The sequence below is a fragment of the Schistocerca cancellata genome, chromosome 4 (assembly GCF_023864275.1).
Source record: "Schistocerca cancellata isolate TAMUIC-IGC-003103 chromosome 4, iqSchCanc2.1, whole genome shotgun sequence".
Lineage (NCBI taxonomy): Eukaryota > Metazoa > Arthropoda > Insecta > Orthoptera > Acrididae > Schistocerca > Schistocerca cancellata.
In genome coordinates this window covers 516,947,364-516,972,521 of record NC_064629.1, presented here as the reverse complement: position 1 = coordinate 516,972,521, position 25,158 = coordinate 516,947,364, and the positions used below count along the sequence as shown (strand labels likewise).

At 39.1% G+C, this 25,158-nt stretch overlaps 1 protein-coding gene across 1 annotated transcript in view; it reads right to left on the bottom strand.

Moving 5' to 3' along the window:
* Positions 1–465: 465 nt before the first annotated feature.
* The window catches only part of LOC126183664 (ras-related protein Rab-9B), a 48,298-nt gene continuing 23,605 nt past the window's right edge, over positions 466–25,158 (bottom strand). Inside the window, exon 3 of the mRNA XM_049925816.1 lies at positions 466–5,087. Coding sequence (XP_049781773.1) covers positions 4,626–5,087 — 462 coding nt within the window. The 3' untranslated portion in view covers positions 466–4,625. The remainder of the gene's footprint in view (positions 5,088–25,158) is intronic.

Sequence of the window (25,158 nt, the reverse complement as noted above, 5' to 3'; positions counted from 1 at the left end):
CGGTATAAGCAAAATAAAAACCAAGTTTATTCCAGGACACCTAATTCTTTAAAGTATATCATTAACAAAAACACTACAAACAAGTTCAGACATATAACCTATTCCATAAATATCAAATAAATGCAACACCATCCAAGTCTTTTCTCAGCTGCTGCCAACTGTTAACATGAGTGTTCCATCATGCAGGAAACATTCAGGATGAAAGCAAATAACCCACCAGATTCCTAATTTGCAGTTTTGGAAACTACTCAAGTTAACACTCCCACACTTCAAGAACAAACTGATACCACAAAAAATAACACATCAAAGTCACATTATCCATCAGATCTAAATCTTTAAATCAATCTCTTAGAAAAAAATATTATAATTCAGCAAATCTCCAACCATTCTCACTCCATCCCCACTACCACACTAGCCAACTCAAAGACACCCCCCCCCCCCAAGAAAAGAGAGACTATTAAAAAAAAAAAAAAAAAACTTTTGAATTAGCCTTCTATAAAACCTCAACAACACCTCCGCAGAATACACTCACACAAGACCTATTTATGAAACAATGAAACAGAGATCTCTCTCACTTCCCATAAGTAGGTGTATGTGATATTACACCATGATAGTTTTGGTGTAACAGAATTCTTTCAAGAAATATACAAGAGTAGAGCTACCTCCATCCACAACAGTCTAAATAAAAACATTACATAAAAGTTTAAGGCACAAAAATTTACCAAGCCAAATGTTTAACTTTGTAAACATGTCCACAATTTACAGAACATTTAGGATAAGTTTGTTTTTGGATGCACTTGACAATTAACAGCAATAGCTCACTTGACTACAGAAGTTATGCACTAGCATCAGATAGTATAATTGCTTTGACCAATTTGTAATCATCTGCTTACAAAAACAAAAATTCTGAGGTCAAACAATGTACCTCTCAACTGCTGGCACAAAAGAAAATAGCATGTTTTTGTCTCTACAATGACAAAATTGAAAGAAAATTTCATAAAGCCAGACCAATACAGAAAAAATTTAAATGCCACTTCAACCCAATGTAGTCTTATTTCTGCATAAGGATGCAAAAGACGGTAGAGTAAAAAAATGAGGAAGTACCTATTATGCAAATTTTCAAAGTTTTATGAGGTCTGCTGTGTCAATGATTAAATTCAAGAGTGTTTCTGTCACTCCAAAATTACTGTCCAAGCAATAAACTTGAACGATTTGAGACTGAGGCCAGTGACAAAAACGTGCAAGGCCAAAAAATGCATTAACAATGCCAACATCACAGATACATATACACTTTGCATTTTCAGTACATTAACTCAACTATTCCAGAGTAAAATGTCGACTAAGACAACCACTCATAACAAGACAGAGAAAATGTGCAGTATCAAGAAAAAAATAATGTATTTACCTAACTATTAGAAGACCATGAATATGAGATGACCCATTATTTTAATATGCTTCTTGGGAGTTATTTTTTATCTTAAAGAAATACTCGTTAATCAAAATTACAAATTGTCTCACTAATGTAAAGTACCTTAAGATCCACCAAAAAGATTTACGTTATTTTAAACACTTCAAAATTATTGGTTGCCTAAATTATAATGATATGTTCCCAATCTTATGCATCTGCCCAAATAGCCAAGTACATTAGTATGCAGCTTCTGGGATTTATGGAGGTGCTCCAGCCCATGATTGAATCTGTCAAGCAAGCCCATGATTGAATCTGTCAAGCAGATTAACGAGGACCAGTGTGCCAGCCCACCTGGATGTGGTTTTAAGCAGTTCATCACATTCAACTACGTGAATACCAGGTTAGAATCCATATCCAGCCTCAGTTATCACTTAGATAACACTACACGTAGATGTATGGGGAGACACAAATTCCATCCCATGAGAAGATTGGTGGCGGGGGGAGGGGGGGTCGGTAACAGGAAGGACATCCAGACACCTTTTATCAATAATATTGCCAAATTCATAAAATAATGTGCTGATCCTGTGAAAATACAGGATAAAAGCCACAAAAAAGAAGAAGATATTCTAATGTTATACCCCACCTTACTGCCACACAGTTTTTTTGTGGCCTCTGCATCAGGTATGAACATTAAAGTTAGCATCACACTGAGTTAGCATTACACCTGTAAACTGCCAACTGTTGGTTGGTTGTTTTGGGGAAGGAGACCAGACAGCGTGGTCATCAGTCTCATCGGATTAGGGAAGGATGGGGAAGGAAGTCGGCCGTGCCCTTTCAGAGGAACCATCCCGGCATTTGCCTGGAGTGATTTAGGGAAATCACGGAAAACCTAAATCAGGATAGCCGGACGCGGGATTGAACCGTCGTCCTCCCGAATGCGAGTCCAGTGTCTAACCACTGCACCACCTCGCTTGGTGCCAACTGTTAGATCTACCTTTCTCAACGAAGTCACTGCTATGACTAGGATCCATAATCATTCTGTATAAATTACAATTCTTACAGATTTGATAATGAAAGCAAACTAAATGTTGTGGTCACTCTGAAAAAGATCATCATCATGATGATCTCCAAATGTTGGTTTGCCAATTACATAAAATACTTGTAAATTTGATATCTGATATCAAAATAAGTATTAATTTTTAGTGTTCAGCAGCAATAAGTACACATTGTAAAACCGCTGAGGTCAAGTACTAAAGTTTCACCTGCAAATGAAAGATTGCAGGTTTTTTAGGGGTGAATTTGAAAAATTTCTTCTTATAGCCAGGTAAATACAGTATTCCTTCCACACAGTACAATACAGTAAATAGGACAATACATGATGACAGTATTTACACAAGATGACAAACTTACTGAATTGAAGAAAACTATATCAAGAGCATGACACTAGATCACAAAGTGGCCATCAGCAAAGAAACTCTTAAAATTAAGTAATAATAAGTGTGTGTAAACAAAAGTTACAAGGCACTGGAGTGGATTCTTTGCTGATGTAAAGTTTCAATAGAAGGCAATAATGACAAAATTATAATGCTATGGTCACCAATTTTTCTTAATCCTCCCAACATATCTCTTGGAATACACAAACAACAAAAAATCAAATCACATTTTGTATAACAATGAATGTCAAAATTTTAAGTCTCCATTGTAAAGTCTCTGCATAGTCAACAGAAATCCTAATAGCATGAGAAAGAAGAATTAGTTAATAACCTGAATTAGACAATAGATTGAATAAAATAGAGAAGTAGTTTACTGCTTTAAAAAAATCTAATATCAGTATGCTGAGACAGTAAATAGCTTGTTATTTTCAATATTTGTGTAATGTGATAGCAGTATAATTCAAATTCACATTTCAGAAAATAGTGGAAGTTTGTATAGTACATGACACAAAACTAAAATAACTGGACTGATGAAATTGTCAAACCACAATTAAGAGTAGAAAGTAAATCACTTGTACTCCTGTATATGCAACTTAATAACATCACTGCCATTATAAGGAACTAATACTGTACGACTTATCTTTGCAGCATGAATATGATGTTCTTACTCACAAAAACTACAACTGCAAATTCTCATATATGTAATGGTAATTTTAAGGAGTTATTTTTTACTTGCTAATAGTGAGAAATGAATATTGTACTGTGGCAGTTCAATAAATGTCTATAAAGCGTAATATTGTATTCAATAAGTAACTACCATTTTACAAAGATTAATGTACATATATAAGAGAAATATGCAAGTTCAGTAAACACTTACATCTACAATACTTTATCAAAAGCCATTTAAATGATACACTGCAGTGATAAAATATGTCTTTGCCTTAAAAAATTAGTTAGATATTGGAACATTTCAGCCTTTTTAAACATCAACATTATTTTACAGTACTGTTGCATGCACTTTCACATCAGTTAAGTCTCACATTTCAAAATAAGCAGCATTTGAAAAAAATACAACAGCATTATCATGTAGTAAAAAATAAAGCCAACCAGTTCTTGGTCCAACATCCATTTAAATATGCACAAAAACATTATTTTAAATTACTCTAATTTTAAAATTTCGCTTCAAGCATTTACTGTAGATATGAGTTTGGTGAATTTCATTGGTATAATATTTAACATTAATTGCTTAAGTATCTCTCTCATTCCTATTTCCTTTCATACTTAAATGAGTCACTACAGGAGACAAGCTGCCATTTGATTTTTCTTTTTTCATGTTACCATTACCACATGTAAAATGGGCATGACCCTACATTTAGAAATTTTACATTTCCAAATATATGTTCACAAATCACACCTTACCAGTTCCTTTCAATTGCCCAGGATAGCATCATATTATATATTTTTTTCTAAAATAGTTTTCAAATTACATTTACACTATAAAACAATATTTTCATTTGATATTTGTCATTTTCAATCACCAAGCAAACTTATCATTGCCTTCAAACAAAACTTCGGAACAGATACAACATAAATAATATAATTATGATACACAGACTGTTCTTCTATGAACACTGTCAACAATGCTTAATACTGATGCAAATAAACACTTTGGTGGACAAGTAACATACATTCAACAGAAAAACAAAGCTATAACCATTTAAATAAATGCTAAGTGCAATGTACTGACTAGGTATGGAACTGTTGTAGCTGCAGGCCATTTACAGCTACTCATTGTTTCCTGCAACGTACAAACAGCAAGATGACCTCTGTTCTGGTTGTTGCCTTCTAAGATCCACTGTTTCCCCAATATACGGACGATCCAGTTTGGCTTCTAGCTGTGCCCAACTCTCAACAGCTAATGAAAATGCTTCTTGTACATTTGTTGCATCTTTAGCACTAGTTTCTACATGTGGTAGATTACCGTTTTCCAAACACCAAGCACGTGCTTCTTCTGTAGTAACTTCACGTTGCTCATTACCCATATCCACTTTGTTCCCAACGACCAAAAATGGAAATGCTGTACCTTCTTTCACGTCAGCATAATATAAAAACTCATTACGCCACATTGCCAAGTTTTGGAAGCTGGCTCGATCATCGACTGCATAGGTCAGAAGACAAATGTCAGAGCCACGATAAAATGGGGTACGGAGGCTTTTAAATCTCTCCTGACCAGCAGTATCCCATATCTGAAACAAAAGACACAAAGAATTATTTGAGTGGCATCTTTTGTGTTATACATAATATATTCATTTGTATGTTACAGGTAAGAAATATGCCAAAGACAATTAGACGATACACACTGATGCCATGTAAGTACAACAACACACAACACAAATAATTTTGCTGCTTTTCTAGCAGTTTCTCAGAATAGAATATCTCCATATAATTAAACATATGTATAATAAATTTGTGCAAACAATAACTTGGATGAAATTACCACATTTAATTATTACAAAGCCTAAAATTTTCTTTCATTCCATGGCAGTATAATCTACATCTTTATTCCAGATAAAGGTTCACTTTACACCTTTACACTTGGTGCAGGGTATCAGCCTTGATCACACAGCACTATCTTAGTACACAAGAACTTCGCTTATCTGGCCCTCATTAAGTCCGATTTTTGGTTTACCCAGATTCATTTTTGTTTCCTTTTCTTTTTCTTTAAGATGAAAATGTGTGGTACACTGTTGGTACAGTGTGTTGTATATACAGCTGTTATATTTGCACCACAGGTAGTACAAAGAGCAGAGAATGGCAGCTGGAAGCTTGGGACTGGTATGCTCTATTCTACCTGTGGTGGAAACATAACATCTGTACATAAAACAAACTGTACCAACTGTGTACCACACATTTTCATCTTAAAGAAAAGGAAACAAAAATGAATAAATCTAACTTAATGAGGGCCACATAAGTGAAGTTCTTGTGTATTACGACAGTGCTGTGTGGGCAAGGCTGATACCCTGCACCAAGTGTAAAGGTGTAAAGTGAATCTTTTACCTAAAACAAAAATGTACATTGTACTGCCAAGGAATGAATGAAAATTTCAGGCATTTTAATGATTAAATATGGTAATATCATCCAAGTTATTGTTTGTATAAATTTATTATATATATGTTTAATTGTATGGAGATATTCTATTCTGAGAAACTGATAGAAAAGCAGCAAAATATTTTATTCTATGGTCTGTATGGATCTGTTTATTACAGAACTGTACCAGAATGTTCTTTTGTTCCTTTTTGAGTGTGCACACGTGAAATGGCTTCAAAGTGAATGAAAGTGGTCATTTCAGTGGTCAAAAAAATTGACAGCATTAGACAGAATAGGCAAAGTAGAACTGAAAACAAATAACTGCAGAATATAGAATAGGGACATCAACTGTCTTAGACTGGAAGGAGAACTGAAAAGAAAGGTAAGACTTCTGCTTCAAAAATATGACTACAGAAAGTTTGCAGAATTCTTTGAAATGTTAGCAAACATTCCTGGTTGTTCAGATGTAGACAACAGTGACACAGATGTCTTGTCACAGAATGACGGTGAAGCTGGTTACAGGATGATAACTGATGAAGAAATATGTACTGCTGCCTGCTGTACCGCAGAGAACAACAGTGACTGAGAAGTAGACAATGATGTGGTGTTACAAGGGGAGAAATAAACATTTCATGCGGAGGCAATTGTGTAGCTAGAAAAACTGACAGTATATCCAGAATGTCACATGGAAAACACTCCAGCTGAACTGATGCCAGCCAAACATCTGTGCAATTGTGCTGCTCTCCTACATCAATCAAGTTTGCCACAAAAGACACTTCACACTATTTCAATAAATAAACACGAGTAGATCACAGGAACTATGTAGTATAAGTGCCAAAAAAGTGTTTCATGTCAGTATCAAAATAAAAAGTTTTTATACAGTAGAATATTTCGGGGTCATCCAGATTACATCTGGTCCCGCCTAGTCCAGATAAATGAAGTTCTTGTCTACATGACGATCTCGCCATCTTTTGTCTTGACTACGTGATAAACTGCTGTTACAAGGACAGAAATAAACTTTAAAAAGTTATTCTGCTATCATAACACATTACAAATGTGCCAGCAATGTTTGTAGTGGTGAGATTAAACATTAGGATGCTTCAATACAAAATTTCAAACTGTACAGCAATAAATTTTTGCTGTAAGTACAACACAAAACAGTGACCATCCAAAGCTACACGCATGATTCTAAAGGAATTATTCTCTTATATGGGTAAATCATTCTCATCCTTCCCCACGGAGTTCTGAACAATTATTTAACACATTTAAGAACATGTAATATAATGTGTGTATATGACAAGTAAATGCCGATTATCTGTATTTAAATTTTGTCAGTTCAGACTGAAGTTGCACAAATGCAACACCATCTATTAATTGCTCATGAAGCCACAAGTTACTGTTTTGAGTCAGTTGTCCTTTTATAATTGTGAGTGAAAGCAAACAATTGCTTCAAAAAAATCATTGCTCTCATCAGTTACAAAGAGCATCCTGTATACCATTTTTGTATGCAAAAGGGCCTGCAGCTGCTCAAATTAATCGGAACACAGTAATTAATGGTGTTGAGACTTTAAAAATGGCAGTACACACACACATTATAAAGAATGGAGTGCCAGGTCCACTATCCAGATCTATGAAATAATGCAAGAAGTGCACTGATTGATGATGGGTGCTCTGGCTGATGAATTTCCCTACATTGGACACACCAATATTATTTACACGAGTGTCATGGAAAAATTCGGATATTGCAAATTGTGTTTGTTCAAAGTCGGTACTGCACACCCTGCTGACCGACACAGAGGAAAGTATATAAATGCAGACTAAAGCTTATTGACCACTATCTACAAGGTGGGGATTATTTGTTTATTCATGTTTTATGGGATACCCAGAATCAGAAGAACCATCATAGCAGGAGACCAACTTAGCCAAAACTTAAAACTTCAAGCAATCTCCTAACTCAAGCATGGTTAAAAAATGACAAAGAAACCAAGCTTGCCACTGTCAGTCGGCTCAATTCCCACACAAAGAACATCTACACAGAAGGGTTTAATAAGCTAGGGTAAAATTATGAAAAATGATTTGAAGTGAAAGGCAACTTCATGGAAAAGTTAAGTAAGTTTGTAGAAAACTATGACTGCCAATGAAAGCTTTATCCAACTTCTTTTTAATGACCAAATAGCTCTTACTTTTCATGTGTCTCATACAATGCAAACATGTAGTCTCTCTCTCTCTCTCTCTCTCTCTCTCTCTCTCTCTCTCTCTCTCTCTCTCAACAGATAGCAATGCAATCATTAAAGATCATCATTAGTATTGCTGTTGTTTGTCGAAAGTATCAGCCATGTCCTTCATGAAATACTTGCACTGGTAATTATCTTGAATGACTAGTGGAAAGCAAACAAACTTAATAGATGGCTCTGTTGAAATGTAAATCTGGGTTGCTTTAGAATGATCTAAAGTAAGGTACTGGAATAATCTGAGACAAATGAGGATCAAAAAAATATATGACTGAAAGTGGATAAGATACTGACTCAGTTAAAACTGTACTCTCTCATTCACTTACACAATTATTTTCAACCACATTTTTCTAAAGCCAGCTAAAAACTTGTACAAAACAACATTGTAAAGACAAAATAAAGAACTCAGGAAAGTACAGCTGGCCATCACTTACAGTAGAAAGAGAGTGGAGGATCTGGATAAAAGAGGGGGGCAGGGGGATTGAACGATTAAACTGTGTTGAAAATACATTAAAGTCTCTTTCCCAATGATTTAGAAAAATGAAACTTCCTGGCAGATTAAAACTGTGTGCCAGACCAAGACACAAACTCAGGAAATGCAATCCGAAAACAAAGGAAGTAGGTTACAGTACGCTTGGTCACCCACTGCTTGAATACTGCTCAGCAGTGTGGGATCCGTACCAGATAGGGTTGATACAAGACATAGAGAAGATCCAACGGAGAGCAGCGCACTTCGTTACAAGATCATTTAGTAATCGCGAAAGCGTTATGGAGATGATAGATAAACTCCAGTGGAAGACTCTGCAGGAGAGACGCTCAGTAGCTCATTACGGGCTTTTGTCAAAGTTTCGAGAACATACCTTCACCGAAGAGTCAAGCAGTATATTGCTCCCTCCTACGTGTATCTCGCGAAGAGACCATGAGGATAAAATCAGAGAGATTACAGCCCACACAGAGGCATACCGACAATCCTTCTTTCCACGAACAATACGAGACTGGAATAGAAGGGAGAACCGATAGAGGTACTGAAGGTACCCTCCGCCACACACCGTCAGGTGGCTTGCGGAGTATGGATGTAGATGTAGATGTAGATGTAGACCTTTGCCTTTGCGGGCAAGTGCTCTACCAACTGAGCTACCCAAGCACGACTCATGCCCCGTCCTCACAACTTTAATTCTGCCAGTACCTCTTCTCCTGATAGGATACTACACAATATCATGCAAATTATTTAACATATACAGGGTGTTACAAAAAGGTATGGCCAAACTTTCTTGAAACATTCCTCACACACAAAGAAAGAAAATATGTTATGTGGACATGAGTCTGGAAACACTTACTTTCCACGTTAGAGCTCATTTTATTACTTCTCTTCAAATCACATTAATCATGGAATGGAAACACACAGCAACAGAACGTACCAGCACGACTTCAAACACTTTGTTACAGGAAATGTTCAAAATGTCCTCCGTTAGCGAGGATACATGCATCCACCCTCAGTCGCATGAAATCCCTGATTCGCTGATACAGTCCTGGAGAATGGCGTATTGTATCACAGCCGTCCACAATACGAGCACGAAGAGTCTCTACATTTGGTACCGGGGTTGCGTAGACAAGAGCTTTCAAATGCCCCCATAAATGAAAGTCAAGAGGGTTGCGGTCAGGAGAGCGTGGAGGCCATCGAATTGGTCCGCCTCTACCAATCCACCAGTCACCGCTATTGCCCTGTGCTAATCCATACATCAAATGGGCATCTGCCAACTCCGCATTTGTAAACATTGTACTGACTGCAAAACCACATTCGTGATGAACACTAACCTGTTGATGCTACGTACTGATGTGCTTGATGCTAGTACTGTAGAGCAATGAGTCGCATGTCAACACAAGCACCGATATCAACATTACCTTCCTTCAATTGGGCCAACTGGTGGTGAATCGAGGAAGTACAGTACATACTGACGAAACTAAAATGAGCTCTAACATGGAAATTAAGCGTTTCCGGGCACATGTCCACATAACATCTTTTTTTTATTTGTGTGTGAGGAATGTTTCCTGAAAGTTTGGCCGTACCTTTTTGTAACACCCTGCATATATTTATGTCTACCAAAACAGAGAGCACGTCAGCTAGTACACTAATCTCTGTTCTCTTATCTGAATATAACATACAAACCATTAGAACATGAGACATCCAAATCTATGTCACAAGTACTGTATTTTTGTGGATCTTCTCATCAGATCAGGAAGACTTGTCATCTGACTACTACTTATATGTACATGTGTCAGGTTCACCTGATCTGCATAGACTAAAGGAATAAGGAAGTTTAGCGTTTAGCATCCCATCAATTATGAGGTCATTAGAAAGAAAGCACAATCTCATACTGGGGAAGGATGGTGAAAAGCCTTTCAAAAGGCATCATACCAAACTTTTTTTTTTTTTTTTTTTTTTTTTTTTTTAGAGAAACCTTTGGCAAAAAGGAGGATCCTTCAGCCAAGTAATTGGTTTCACAAGCTGTATCTTTTGTCCTTACACTATCAGCTACTCTTCTGTCCACTAAAACATGACTCTGTACCTTAAAATCAATGGCATATAGGGGATAATGTGCTCAGCCATGGGATTTGCCATGTACATTACCTCAATTGCTATATTCACTAATTCCTTTTTCCAAAATTTCCTTGTGCCCTGACATCCATCAGAATGACACCCCCTACCCGGCCCTTGTCCAGGGCTAAGGATGTCCGGAATGTTCTGGACTTTTATCTTTCTGGGTAGTCATGGATTCTGAGCTGATAAAGAATTTCACAACATGAATATGACTCAAAAAGAGCCTGCATGTATACAAGGAAATCTCAAACATCTGGCACATTGCAGGTGCCCAGAGATTGACTGCTAATTAGGGTTTCAGCTCAACAGCCACCTATCACTTTAGCATATAGAGTACCTAGAGCAAACTGTTCGAGCTCATGTGAAGACGGCCAAAGACAGATTTGGACCATTGTCCTCCTGAATGTGGGTCCTCAGTTTACAATAATGGAACAATGAAGCACTGGCCAATCACAGCTGAAGAATCCTGAGCTCGAAAAAGCTGAACCTCATCACTGTTGATGGAACTCAATGATAAATTAATATTGTATGGCCCTGGTGGCACATGTTGCTCACTGAAAGCTACAGACGAGGAAAGCAGTAACTGCTCTAAAACATTTTGACTGAAGAGAGCATACCTGCACTCCAAGTAACTACAATAAATTATTTTTATTGCATTTACTTACAACAGTTCCAAAATATCGCTCTATGATTAACGGGACACGGAAGGCAAGTAGGCTTCAAAAATTCGATTTTTTAGATTTTAGCATATTTGAAATGCCTGGTCTTTCCCATGTAAAACAGTGTTTTTTTTTTTTTTTTTTTTTTTGGTATAAATATGACAATTTTTTCATGAGATATGATTCCTGACCTGACACTCTGTGCAATCTGGCAATTAAATGCCACATCTTCCCTTTTGCGCCATGCAGAGATAATGCACAGCATTCTTTTACTCCTTGTATATTATTTCATACTTCTATTGTTTTATTGCTTCAATGTTTCCTACCCTGTATCTACTATCGATATTCGTTTTTCCGATCATGTTTGTTATTGTTTTCGAGTGTTAATGGTTGTGCTTAGTGAAGTTTGTTGCGAGTGAAGTACCTGTTGATTTGTATTTTCTTTGGTTCCCTGTGTTTTCAGAAAAAATTGCCTTCTGTCTCCCCTTAATTCTCTTTCAATTGAGCTTAATTTAGTAAATTTATTTCTGCACATCATTCTTCAAAAATCCCAGCCACATATTTGCCACAATTCTCAGCATTGTAATGACTATTTCTCAAAGCAACAAGAGAATATTAACTCAAATATGAAAGGACACTACACTTAATACCTGACAGTTCATACAGCATAATAACAGTCATACTAGCAGTCATAGAAGCAGCAGAAAACATGTTGTCAAAATTTTGAATCTGGCCCCTGGGCCTTTGACATCAAAGGTCTTCCATTCAAGGTACATTAACATTACTTAAACATCCTTTTGTGTTTCATAATTTTGTGCAATGCTCTAGAAATAATCTGAATAAATGTAACGAAAGAAGTAAATGTTTGTGTAAAATATAGCACTTCCAGATGCAGATCCTTATGAAAAGTCTCCGTAGAAGTATTAACCACTGACCAACACTACAACTTTTGTTTCGTTGTCAACATTAGCAATTCTTATCATCTGGGTTGTTATACGATTATTAATAAAGGCACTGGATAACATGAACATTTAAGTCACAACAGCTCACATTCTATCATAAACTAATTGTTGCTAACAAACTGAGATACAGTACCTGTAATTACTTTGCACTGCAACATATCAAACACCCTTCGACTCTAGTACAACTTATGTCCCAAGTATACATGGTAGTTCATAATTCCTACTACGGGATTCTAGGGTTTATAGAAGGGACTGAATATATAAAGTTTTGATATGAAACTTATGTCCAAAAATTAACAATTTGGATACAAATTAAGTTTGAATATCAGATCAGAGGGATAGAGAAACAATTAAAATCGCTCAAAAGAGGAAAGGCCGCTGGACCTGATGGGATACCAGTTCGATTTTACACAGAGTATGCGAAGGAACTTGCCCCCCTTCTTGCAGCGGTGTACCGTAGGTCTCTAGAAGAGCGTAGCGTTCCAAAGGATTGGAAAAGGGCACAGGTCATACCCGTTTTCAAGAAGGGACGTCGAACAGATGTGCAGAACTATAGACCTATATCTCTAACGTCGATCAGTTGTAGAATTTTGGAACACGTATTATGTTCGAGTATAATGACTTTTCTGGAGATCATAAATCTACTCTGTAGGAATCAGCATGGTTTTCAAAAAAGACGGTCATGTGAAACCCAGCTCGCGCTATTCGCCCACAAGACTCAGAGGACCATAGACAAAGGTTCACAGGTAGATGTCGTGTTTCTTGACTTGCGCAAGGCGTTCGATACAGTTCCCCAGTCGTTTACTGAACAAAGTAAGAGCATATGGACTATCAGACCAATTGTGTGATTGGATTGAAGAGTTCCTAGATAACAGAACGCAGCATGTCATTCTCAATGGAGAGAAGTCCCGAAGTAAGAGTGATTTCAGGTGTGCCGCAGGGGAGTGTCATATGACCATTGCTATTCACAATAAACATAAATGACCTTGTGGATGACATTGGAAGTTCACTGAGGCTTTTTGGAGATGATGCTGTGATGTATCGAGAGGTTGTAACAATGGAAAATTGTACTGAAATGCAGGAGGATCTGCAGTGAATTGACGCATGGTGCAGGGAATGGCAATTGAATCTCAATGCAGACAAGTGTAATGTGCTGCGAATACATAGAAAGACAGATCCCTTATCATTCAGCTACAAAATAGCAGGTCAACAACTGGGAGTACGCATTAGGTGCGATTGAAAATTGAATGATCATATAAAGTTTATTGTCGGTAAAGCAGATGCCAGACTGAGATTCATTGGAAGAATCCTAAGGAAATGCAATCCGAAAACAAAGGAAGTAGGTTACAGTACGCTTGTTCGCCCACTACTTGAATACTGCTCAGCAGTGTGGGATCCGTACCAGATAGGGTTGATAGAAGAGATTGAGAAGATCCAACGGAGAGCAGCGCAATTTGTTACAGGATCATTTACTAATCGCGAGAGCATTACGGAGATGATAGATAAACTCCAGTGGAGGACTCTGCAGGAGAGACGCTCAGTAGCTCGGTACGGGCTTTTGTTAAAGTTTCGAGAACATACCATCACCAAAAAGTCAAGCAGTATATTGCTCCCTCCTACGTATATCTCGCGAAGAGACCATGAGGATAAAATCAGAGCCCACACAGAAGCATACTGAAAATCCTTCTTTCCAAAAACAATACGAGACTGGAATAGAAGGGAGAACTGATAGAGGTACTTAAGGTACCCTCCGTCACGTGGCTTGCTGAGTATGGATGTAGATGTAGATGTAGATCTCCCTCTTCACAGTACACACACAAACTACGAAGGTGGCACCGTCATCAGTCCCTGTTGCAATTATGACATCACATACCATTTTTATCCGAAAGCAATAATGGCTGCAAGAAACTTATACATTTGCAACTAGATAGTTGAGGCGCTCCACAACAGAGACAACACAATCTCAACTTGGAAGAGAAGATCCTTCATCACGTAGAAGAGAATCTTATGACTAGATCTTCTCAAAACAACATTCATGCCATGGGCTCCTGTAAAGCACACAGATCAGAATGCAATAGTCTTCACTGTGTGCATATTGGAGTAGATTTGACAGTTATTCCATCTTCAAACAGTACATTTCTAGACATGGGTTCATTATCAAAACTTATCTCCTAAGCCCTCCCTACAACCCCTAGAAGCCTGTAACAAGAACTGTTAACACTCTGCATACCAGATATAATATGCTCAAGCTGCAAAATTCAACCAACGACATGACACACGTCTATTATCAATCAACTTTACGTACGTGGTCCAGCACACTTATCATAAACCTATGACAGAAGCATTTTGAGTTATAGGGAAGAAGTTCAGGAAGAGATCCAAAGATCTTTTGGTGATTTACAAATACATCCAGCTGAGGAACACAAGAAATTATCAATGTCCCAACATTCAAAGCATTTTGGCGGTGGGAGAGGGGGGAGAGTTAGGGGAGTAAACAGCAAGGTCGTCTGTCCCTCAGTCAACAGAAAGATCGCCTGGAGATAGTTTTGTCTGCCAGAAAGTCTGTTAAATTATTAAAGTATGTAGGAGTTGGGAAAGTGATGGAAAGTAAGCAAGACTGATGCCAGAACTGAGACCTAATCAAGGGAGCTAAAAGTATATGAGCTGGTCCAGCATGCAGGTCAGAGAGCCAACGAGGGCTCCCCCAAAGCTCACCTGTGGCTTGAGAAATGTGACTCACATCTGACCCCCATGAAGCCAATTAAATGCTAATACAGTTACAGAGGTTGTAATAGTAAAAGGAAGAATGCTAAAAACATAACAAATGTCTGCTGCACTGAGAACTATAAAATAATTACCAAAGAAAAATTGCCAAATAGCTGCCTGTTTTCAGAAGTTATTTTAATTAGACTACCACAGTTGGCATCTCATTAATGCCATGTTCAGGCCCATAAGCACTCCATGTATAGACAATCGGGTACATGGATGAATGCATAACTGGAGCCATCAATATTTGGATACCATGAATTTTTTGTGGTGTGTGTACTTCACACTTGACAACAACTGTTGCTGTCAAATCTTCGAAGTACAAACACCACAAAAAACCATGGAATTCACATACTGATGGCTCCAGTTATGCATTCATCGATGTACCTGATTTGTCTATACATGGAGTGCATAGGGGCCTGAAAATGACATTAATGAGATGCCAAGAGTGGTTGTCTAATTAAAATAACTTCTGAAAACAGACGGCTGTTTGGCAATTTTTCTTTCATAAATATATGACTGCCTGCTGTCCCGTATCCACAGTGGATCAACAGAGACTATAAAATAAGGTGAAAGAAACTCTCAGGTCAGAAGGTGTGGCAAGGTGAGTATGTGTTCGTCCCTCGCACAGCCCTCCCACTCTACATCAGTTACAGATACAATGTTAAAGATGTGAACAGCACCACATCTTCACGAAAGTATTAAACTTAGCCAACTGCTTTTTCATCATCAGTTAATATCAAGGCTGAGAATCCATAAGGTACCGTCTTAGAGAGCTACTCCTACACCAGAACATACGGTGTGGCAGAAAAAAAGAGGTAATCACATCAAACAGCAACTAAAAGAGTAAAAGAAGGGTGACCAAGGCAGTTGATAGTGGAGGAAGACTCGAGGGCCCTCCAGACTTGGCATGTGGAGCCAGACACCCCATCCCCAATCACCCTGCCCTTGCCCCAAAAGCACTTTAAAACAATATATCAGAGAATAAAAATTACTTTCATAGAAAATACGCAGAACCAATGTGCATCATCTGCCAATAAAGGAGACAAAGAATCCAGAAGATCATGTTTAGCATGGAGAGCCAGAAGGAGGTGCATTCCATCACGTCATGAGCTACTCTCTCCGTAACTCCAATGTGGGGGTGCTTAGTTACAGAAAATAAAACTACAGGTTAATCTGGTATGACTATGAGGAAGCAACATATGATGGTGGATTCCTTCTGGGAATAATAGCAGGTGGTCTGAGTAGCAAAAGTAGACTCCTTGACATTGCAAAGTTTATTAGTTCTTCTCCAACTGAGGAGATGTCTTATCCACACCCACAAATCTGCAACTGGGATAGGCTACTTTCCTATGTTAAAAATGTGGTTTGGACTGTTTTTATTCTGAATGATTATAACATTTAAATAGCACTTACAGTCAATATTCTCATGAAATATTTGTTATTTTTATGTAATTAAAGCTTAAAAATCATAAAATATAAAGACGTTCTGCCACCGAGCAGTGTATCAGCAGTGGGCAAGTAGCAGCAAGTGGCTTATTTAGTGTTCATATAAGTGTTGTAGTCAAGTTGAAAATTTGTTTGAGTGTTCTTAGCACACTTGTTTAATTGAATCCGTCAAATCATTGTGTAGTTTTTTAATTAGCAGAGGCAGATTTGCATTTTAATATCTGTGACATGTAAAGTCGCGTAGTCGTCTGTCATGTGCTTATTTCTGTCAAATAGTCTTTGTACGTTACTGACAGTACAGTTAGCCTTCTGCTGCCGAGCAGTGTCAGCAGTGCACAAGTAGCAGCATTAATGCATTTACGAGGCAGTCTTGTATTTTAATAATCGTTTAAATTTTGTGTCGAATTGTTTGTGCTCTCTGTAGATTAGTTCAGACATTCTTTGCACAACAGTATTTAGCATGGGTAGGGACTGTGGCTGCTGTGTTCGGATGCGGGCTGAGTTGGCATCCCTTCGCTCCCAGCTTCAGGCAATGTTGGCTTCAGACACACAGCTTGAGGCTGTTGCCAATGGGCATCACTGTGGGGGTCCACACGGGGGCTTGTCGGGGATGGCCAGCTCGTCCTACGCATCCCCCGATCGGACTACAGCTGTGGCTGTCCGGGATACTGCCCACATTGAGGTTGACCCCTCACCCATGGTAGAGTGGGAGGTTGTCTCTCGGTGTGGCAGGGGGTGAAAGACATTCTGAAGGGCTGAACAGAAGGCCTCTCCCGTTTGTCTGATGAACCGGTTTCAGGCTCTGTCTCCAGCTGATACTGATCTTCGGCTGGACATGTCTGCTTGTCCTGTTCCAGAGGTTGCCCCTCAGTCTGCAAGATCCGGGCAGTCACAGGGGGTGAGCTTACTGGTAGTTGGGAGCTCCAACGTCAGGTGCGTAAAGGGCCCCTTAGGGATATGGCTGCAAGGGAAGGGAAGAAAATTAATGTGCACTCCATGTAAATACTGTGGGGAGTCATTCCAGATGTGGAAAGGGTCCTTCCGGATGCCATGAAGGGTACAGGGTGCACCCTTCTGCAGGTGGTCACTCATGCCGGCACCAATGATGTGTGTCGCTATGGATCGGAGGAAATCCTCTCTGCCTTCTGGCAGCTATCCGATTTGGTGAAGAGTGCCAGTCTCGCTAGCAGGATGAAAGCAGAGCTCACCATCTGCAGCATCGTCGACAGGACTGACTGCGGACCTTTGGTACAGAGCCAAGTGGAGGGTCTGAATCAGAGGCTGAGACGATTCTGTGACCGTGTGGGCTGCAGATTCCTCAACTTGCGCCATAGGGTGGTGGGGTTTCGGGTTCCGCTGGATAGGTCAGGAGTCCACTACACGCAGCAAGCGGCTACACGGGTAGCAGGGGTTGTGTGGCGTGGACTGGGTGGTTTTTTTTTTTTTTTAGGGCAACAGCCTCAAAGGGTACGAGGCAAAGTCAGGACATGCGGGGACCAAGCAGCAATCTGTACTGTAATTGTAAACAGTCAAAGCTGCTTTGGTGAAGTACCGGAACTTCAAGCGCTGATAGAAAGCAATGAAGCTGAAATTGTTATAGGTACGGAAAGCTGGCTGAAGCCAGAGATAAATTCTGCTGAAATTTTTACAAAGGCACAGATGGTATTTAGAAAGGATAGATTGCATGCAACCGGTGGTGGTGTGTTTGTCGCTGTTAGTAGTAGTTTATCCTGTAGTGAAATAGAAGTGGATAGTTCCTGTGAATTATTATGGGTGGAGGTGATACTCAACAACCTAGCTAGGTTAATAATTGGCTCCTTTTACTGACCTCCCTACTCAGCAGCATTAGTGGCAGAACAACTGAGAGAAAATCTGGAATACATTTCACATAAATTTCCTCAGCATGTTATAGTCAATTTACCAGATATAGACTGCGACACTCAGATGTTTAGGATGGGTGGTAGGGACAGAGCATCGAGTGACATTATACTGAGTGCACAACCCGAAAATTACCTCGAGCAATTAAACAGAGAACCGACTCATGGAGGTAACATCTTGGACCTAATGATAACATACAGACCTGAACTTTTCGACTGTGTATGTGCAGAACAGGGAATCAGTGATCATAAGGCCGTTGCAGCATCCCTGAATATGGAGGTAAATAGGAATATAAAAAAATGGAGGAAGGTTTATCTGTTTAGCAAGAGTAATAGGAGGCAGATTTCAGACTACCTAACAGATGAAAATGAAAATTTCTGTTCCGACACTGACAATGTTGAGTGTTTATGGAAAAAGTTCAAGGCAATCGTAAAATATGTTTTAGACAGGTATGTGCCGAGTAAAACTGTGAGGGACGGGAAAAACCCACCGTGGTTCAACAACAAAGTTAGGAAACTACTGTGGAAGCAAAGAGAGCTTCACTGCAAATTTAAACACAGCCAAAACCTCTCAGACAAACAGAAGCTAAACGATGTCAAAGTTAGTGTAAGGAGGGCTATGTGTGAAGCGTTCAGTGAATTCGAAAGTAAAATTCTATGTACCGACTTGACAGAAAATCCTAGGAAGTTCTGGTCTTATGTTAAATCAGTAAGTGGATCGAAACAGCATATCCAGACACTCTGGGATGATAATGGCATTGAAACAGAGGATGACACGCGTAAAGCTGAAATACTAAACAACTTTTTCCAAAGCTGTTTCACAGAGGACGACAGCACTGTGGTTCCTTCTCTAAATCCTCGCACGAACGAAAAAATGGCTGACATCAAAATAAGTGTCCAAGGAATAGAAAAGCAACTGAAATCACTGGACCTGACGGAATACCAATTCGATTCTACACAGAATAGGCAAAAGAACTTGCCCACCTTCTAACAGCCGTGCACCGCAAGTCTCTAGAGGAACGGAAGGTTCCAAATGATTGGAAAAGAGCACAGGTAGTTCCAGTTTTCAAGAAGGGTCGTCGAGCAGATGCACAAAACCATAAGCCTATATCTTTGACATCAATCTGTTGTAGAATTTTAGAACATGTCCTTTGCTCGCGTATCATGTCATTTCTGGAAACCCAGAATCTATTCTGTAGGAATCATCATGGATTCCAGAAACAGCGATCGTGTGAGACCGAACTCACTTTATTTGTTCATGAGACCCAGAAAATATTAGTTACAGGCTCCCAGGTAGATGCCATTTACCTGGACTTCCGGAAAGCGTTCGATACAGTTTCGTACTGTCGCCTGATAAACAAAGTAAGAGCCTACGTAATATCAGACCAGCTGTGTGGCTGGATTGAAGAGGTTTTAGCAAACAGAACACAGCATGTTTTTCTCAATGGAGAGACATCTACAGACGTTAAAGTAACCTCTGGTGTGCCACAGGGGAGTGTTGTGGGGCCATTGCTTTTTGCAATATATATACCGTATTTACTCGAATCCAAGCCGCACTTTTTTTCCGGTTTTTGTAATCCAAAAAACCGCCTGCGGCTTAGAATCGAGTGCAAAGCAAGCGGAAGTTCTGAAAAATGTTGGTAGGTGCCGCCACAACTAACTTCTGCCGTCGAATATATGTAGCGCTACACAAGCATGCTTTGTGGGCACAAAGATAAACACTGGCGCCAAAACTTTTTTTTTTTTTTTTTTTTTTTTTTTTCCTCCGCCCCGAGTTTCGACCACTGCATTTTCATACATTGTTCAACGAAGTAAATACAAATTCCGTATTGTTCATCTTCGAATGTAGCAGAATTTCATTGTACTACGAAAATCCGACTGGCAAGACTGTTAGGGATGTTTGTCAATATGGCCAACTCTACGTTCCGAGTTTTTTCCTACCCGTGAGAAGAGATGGTTGCTAATAGGAACCTGATGAAATGTGAATCACATGCTGTATTCTCTTCACCATAGGAATAATACGAATATCAACATTTTGTCATGTATTCTTTCGTGTTTGCTGCTATCTCATTTAAATCCTGCCTGCCTAATAAACTACGAAACTAGAGTGCGACAACAGCAAACGCGGAAGAATATACGTATCATGTCATGTTTATATTCGTATTATTCTTATGCCTAATAGTGATACAGTCGGAAATGAAGCACGGCAACTGACTAGATTTTTAATTCTAAATGACTAATTTCTGTGCAGAATTTGATGTACTAAAGAAGCGGCCGCAAAGATTTTCAAACGGAGAAACATTTTCGCCTAACTCTCGTTGAGAACATCTTCTATCATACGCAGTCTATTATTTGGTTCTTCTTGATCATTATCAAAGAAAGCAGCAGTGTAAGTAACAAAAAATAGCAGTCTGTTGCCATTGTTTCGCTAATGAGACAATTACTTTCTCTTTTTTTTTTTTAAACTGTAAGCGGCAGTAGCGCGCACAAAACCAAGCCATGCCGCGAGCGGCGACAGGCCGTAAACACGCACTATCAGAATGCGACAAACAATGCGTGACACAGTACAGTAATGCATGTTCAGCTTAGAATGACGCAAACACCTATAACAAAGAAAACTGCACTTATCAGATCAAAGCAAAATAAGCAATCGATTCAAACCAGACGAAGCACGTGAAAAAGGAAGGGTACCCGTATAAATACGGACGGAGCGCCTGACGCATAGCAATGGCTACCTGGTAAAGCTTAACTGCTAAGCTTACGGCTCGAACCAAACTACTGTAGCTGTATCGTCTTTCATTCGACCTAAATTGTGTCTCATATTACAATGGACCAACTTTGTTTCGATTTGGAGGTGCGGCCTAAAACTTTTCTCTCTCCTTGAATTTCGAGTCTCAAATTTCAGGTGCGGCTTAGAATCGGGACATATTTTTTTTCCTTTGTTTCGAGTCTCATTTTTCAGGTGCGGCTTAGATTCGAGTGAAGCTTAGATTCGAGTAAATACGGTAAATGACCCAGTAGATAGTGTCAGAAGTTCCATGTGGCTTTTCGCGGATGACAATGTAGTATACAGAGACGTTCCAGCATTAGAAAATTGCAGCGAAATGCAGGAAGATCTGAAGCGGAATGGCACTTGGTGCATGGAGTGGTAACTGACCCTTAACATAGACAAATGTAATGTATTGCAAATACATAGAAAGAAGGTTCCTTTTTTGTATGATTATATGATAACGGAACAAACACTGGTAGCAGTTACTTCTGTAAAATATCTGGGAGTATGCATACAGAACGATTTGAAGTGCAATGATCATATAAAATTAATTGTTCGTAAAGTGGGTGCCAAGTTGAAATTCATTCGGAGAGTCCTTAGAAAATGTAGTCTATCAACAAAGGAGGTGGCTTACAAAACACTCATTCGACCTATACTTGAGTATTGCTCATCAGTGTGGGATCCGTACCAGGTCAAGTTGACAGGGGATATAGAGAAGATCCAAAGAAGAGCGGCGCGTTTTGTCACAGGGTTATTTGGTAACCGTGACAGCGTTACGGAGATGTTTAGCAAACTCAAGTGGCAGACTTTGCAAGAGAGGCGCTCTGCATCGCGGTGTAGCTTGCTGTCCAGATTTCGAGAGGGTGCGTTTCTGGATGAGGTATTGAATATATTACTTCCCCCTACTTACACCTCCCAAGGAGATCACAAATGTAAAATTAGAGAGATTCGAGTGCGCACGGAGGCTTCCGGCAGTCATTCTTCCCGCGAACCATATGGACTGGACCAGGAAAGGGAGGTAATGACAGTGGCACGTAAAGTGCCCTCCGCCACACACCACTGGGTGGCTTGTGGAGTATAAATGTAGATGTAGATGTTATCGAAAACACTCCGTTATTGGCTGATCCTCTGGTGACATTACAGGCTAGGAGTAAGACGAGGTTATACTTGTATTATAGGAGTATTAGCCAAAGTTACGATGTTTTTACATACTTTCACTGCAAACAGTTTAGCTATTTAGTGATGGAAGACGCAATTACAAGTTTTAAGTAACAATAGAAAGGAATTTTGTGATTGCTGATGGTGGAAGCCTTGCCAAAGTTGATGCGTTTATGCTTCACCCATTTAGAGTGGCAATGTATGCAACAATGGACATTCTTTTCCCTGCTCCCTGCAACATTTTTAAACTCGCTCAAAACTAAGGAATTGTGGAACTTTTGCAAATGGGTCCATATATTATAACTGTATTGTCAGCTATCAGTAATGAACTACGACACAAAGCACAATAAAATTATTCTTGTTAAAACTTTGTGCCGATTTCCTCTGTAGAAGGAGAGTTATTGCATCCGTCAGGCATTCCGTGGAGCAACAGATAGCATTTTTGACTGCAGTGAAAGGGGTCACATGTTCAAAGCACCATCATGGTAGCTCAGTGTGTTTGGTTAGAGGGCTGCTTCCCTTCTGTAATAAAAAAAAAACTGAGTAAAGGACTCAATAATCAATTTGAAAGGATGTCATCTGACATCAACCCAGACCAAATGCAATGAACAATACCAAACAAAACGAAAAAAGAATAAAGTCCTGGTAGGGTCATAAATTTTTAAAAGTTTTACATGAAATACAAAAATAGTGTTAGCAAGAACTAATTGTAGGAGTTGTTTCAATTGTGAGGTGTATTATATGTAGCTTCAATTTAGTCTTATTTTGAGAAATGGACAATAGAGGATCAATGCATTTACTTTACAAACAAGCAATTCATTTTTTTGGAAAGCATTGCTAATAGTGAAGATATAAACATACGTTCACAGTACAACGAGGTGTAGGACGATGAGGTTATACGGAGAGATATAAAGTGCGTACAACATGAGGCGACACAAATGTAAGGGCTGTGATGTTTGTTTGTGGAGACTAACATTAGCATTTGAAGCAGACATACTTCATCTTTATGTAAGACGATGAAACTGCAGAAGTTTAAACAATAAAGACATAGCTAGACAGTATGAAGATAAAAACATGGTTTCTAATAAAGTAAAAAGTGTGTGGCCACATTAACTATAAAATATCTTTCTGAACGTGATGTGAGAACAGCGATTGCTAATGTAAGCGCACATAAACGGAATGGAAAACACAAAAATAATATGTTTCTGATTTGTGTGGTGAAATTTTATAATTGTATATTGGTTTTTATATGGGAGGACAGTCACGTTATTTTACAAATAAGTTAAAATGTTTTTTTGGGTTCGTGTTGAACCAGCACTCTATGGGCATCATATAATAAAATTCGACAGTATCCCCTTTAAAAAGTGAGCTGTCACATAATTGTGGTGTAGTTAGGTAAAACAACAATTTCAACTTAGACCTTAATTTCGTTGAATGACACTACCCTTCGTCGCAACAGTGGAAGAACATATCTTGGAGATAAGTTAATGTTAATTTCATAGTGCAAGACATTTTTTAATTAAGCTAGTGAACTTGTATTTCGAAATAGTGGCAATTTGCCAGTAAGTCCAACCGCATTTTATGAATCATCTCATTCTCTGGAACACTCAAAACCAACTTTTCAGGAGTTTTTGTAGATGTATTTGTACACTACACACCATTTTTAACTCATTTTCCTAAACATAAATTCCAAAACAAGACTTCACTGTGAATTAGCATCATGAACTACAAGCAGCGAGCTAGCCAGTGACATCATGACTCTAATGGAGCATTTTAGCGAGTATTCTAATTATTTGAATTTCATTTCTGTTTTATAACAATATACGGAAATTCAAGAGGAAAAAATAACATACGAGGAGCATAAAATGACATAGTTAATCATTTAATACGATTTCCAGGGAACAAATACCCTATTGTTGACACGAATGTGGCAAGTAATATTTTCTCTAGCAGAACAGCTAGCCAGTTCATTCCCTGAGATACCCACATGACTCATGACCCAGAGAAAGAGAACAGAGCAGGCAGTACGACTAAAGTCAGTCAGAAGGGCAGGAATAGCAGATATCACAGGGTGACAAGAGTAACATCAATAAATAGCCTGGAGACTGCTCAGTGAGTCACTACAAATTAAAATGTATGTCTGTCTAGTAAAGCAGTGTTCTTTTAACGGCTATCAGCTCTAGTAAAAACACTACGTCCCCAGAAACAAACTTTGTTCTTGACCGTCCTACCCAAGGCTTTACAGCCACCAGTGTAAATGATGGTAATACCCCTATACTTCTAAAGAACAAAGAGGAACACACACTGGAAAGTTGAACCTAAATCGTAGTCTGGATACTAACCAACGGGAGGGGAGGGGAGGGGGAACACAAGGAGCACATTCTAAGGATGTTAGGCAGAGGTCCCGGCAGAGTAGTCCCGGCAGAGTAGTCCCAGCAGAGTAGTCCCAGCAGAGTAGTCCCAGCAGAGTAGTCCCAGCAGAGTAGTCCCAGCAGAGTAGTCCCGGCAATGAGTAGACCCACCCCAAGGGTGGGGTCATGGGGTCACTGTCCCTTGTATGCTAAAGGAATTTGATATTTGGATTATTGGGCCGGAGCCAGATGGTGACTGCATAAATGAGAAGACTATCTACGGGACTAGTCTGGAAGGCACCATTGGTCAGTCTTACTCCACGATGAAGGACTCCATTCAACGATTTCATAGCTGAAGGTGCTGCTGAGCCATAAAGCTGGCAACCATAGTCCAATCGGAACAAAAGC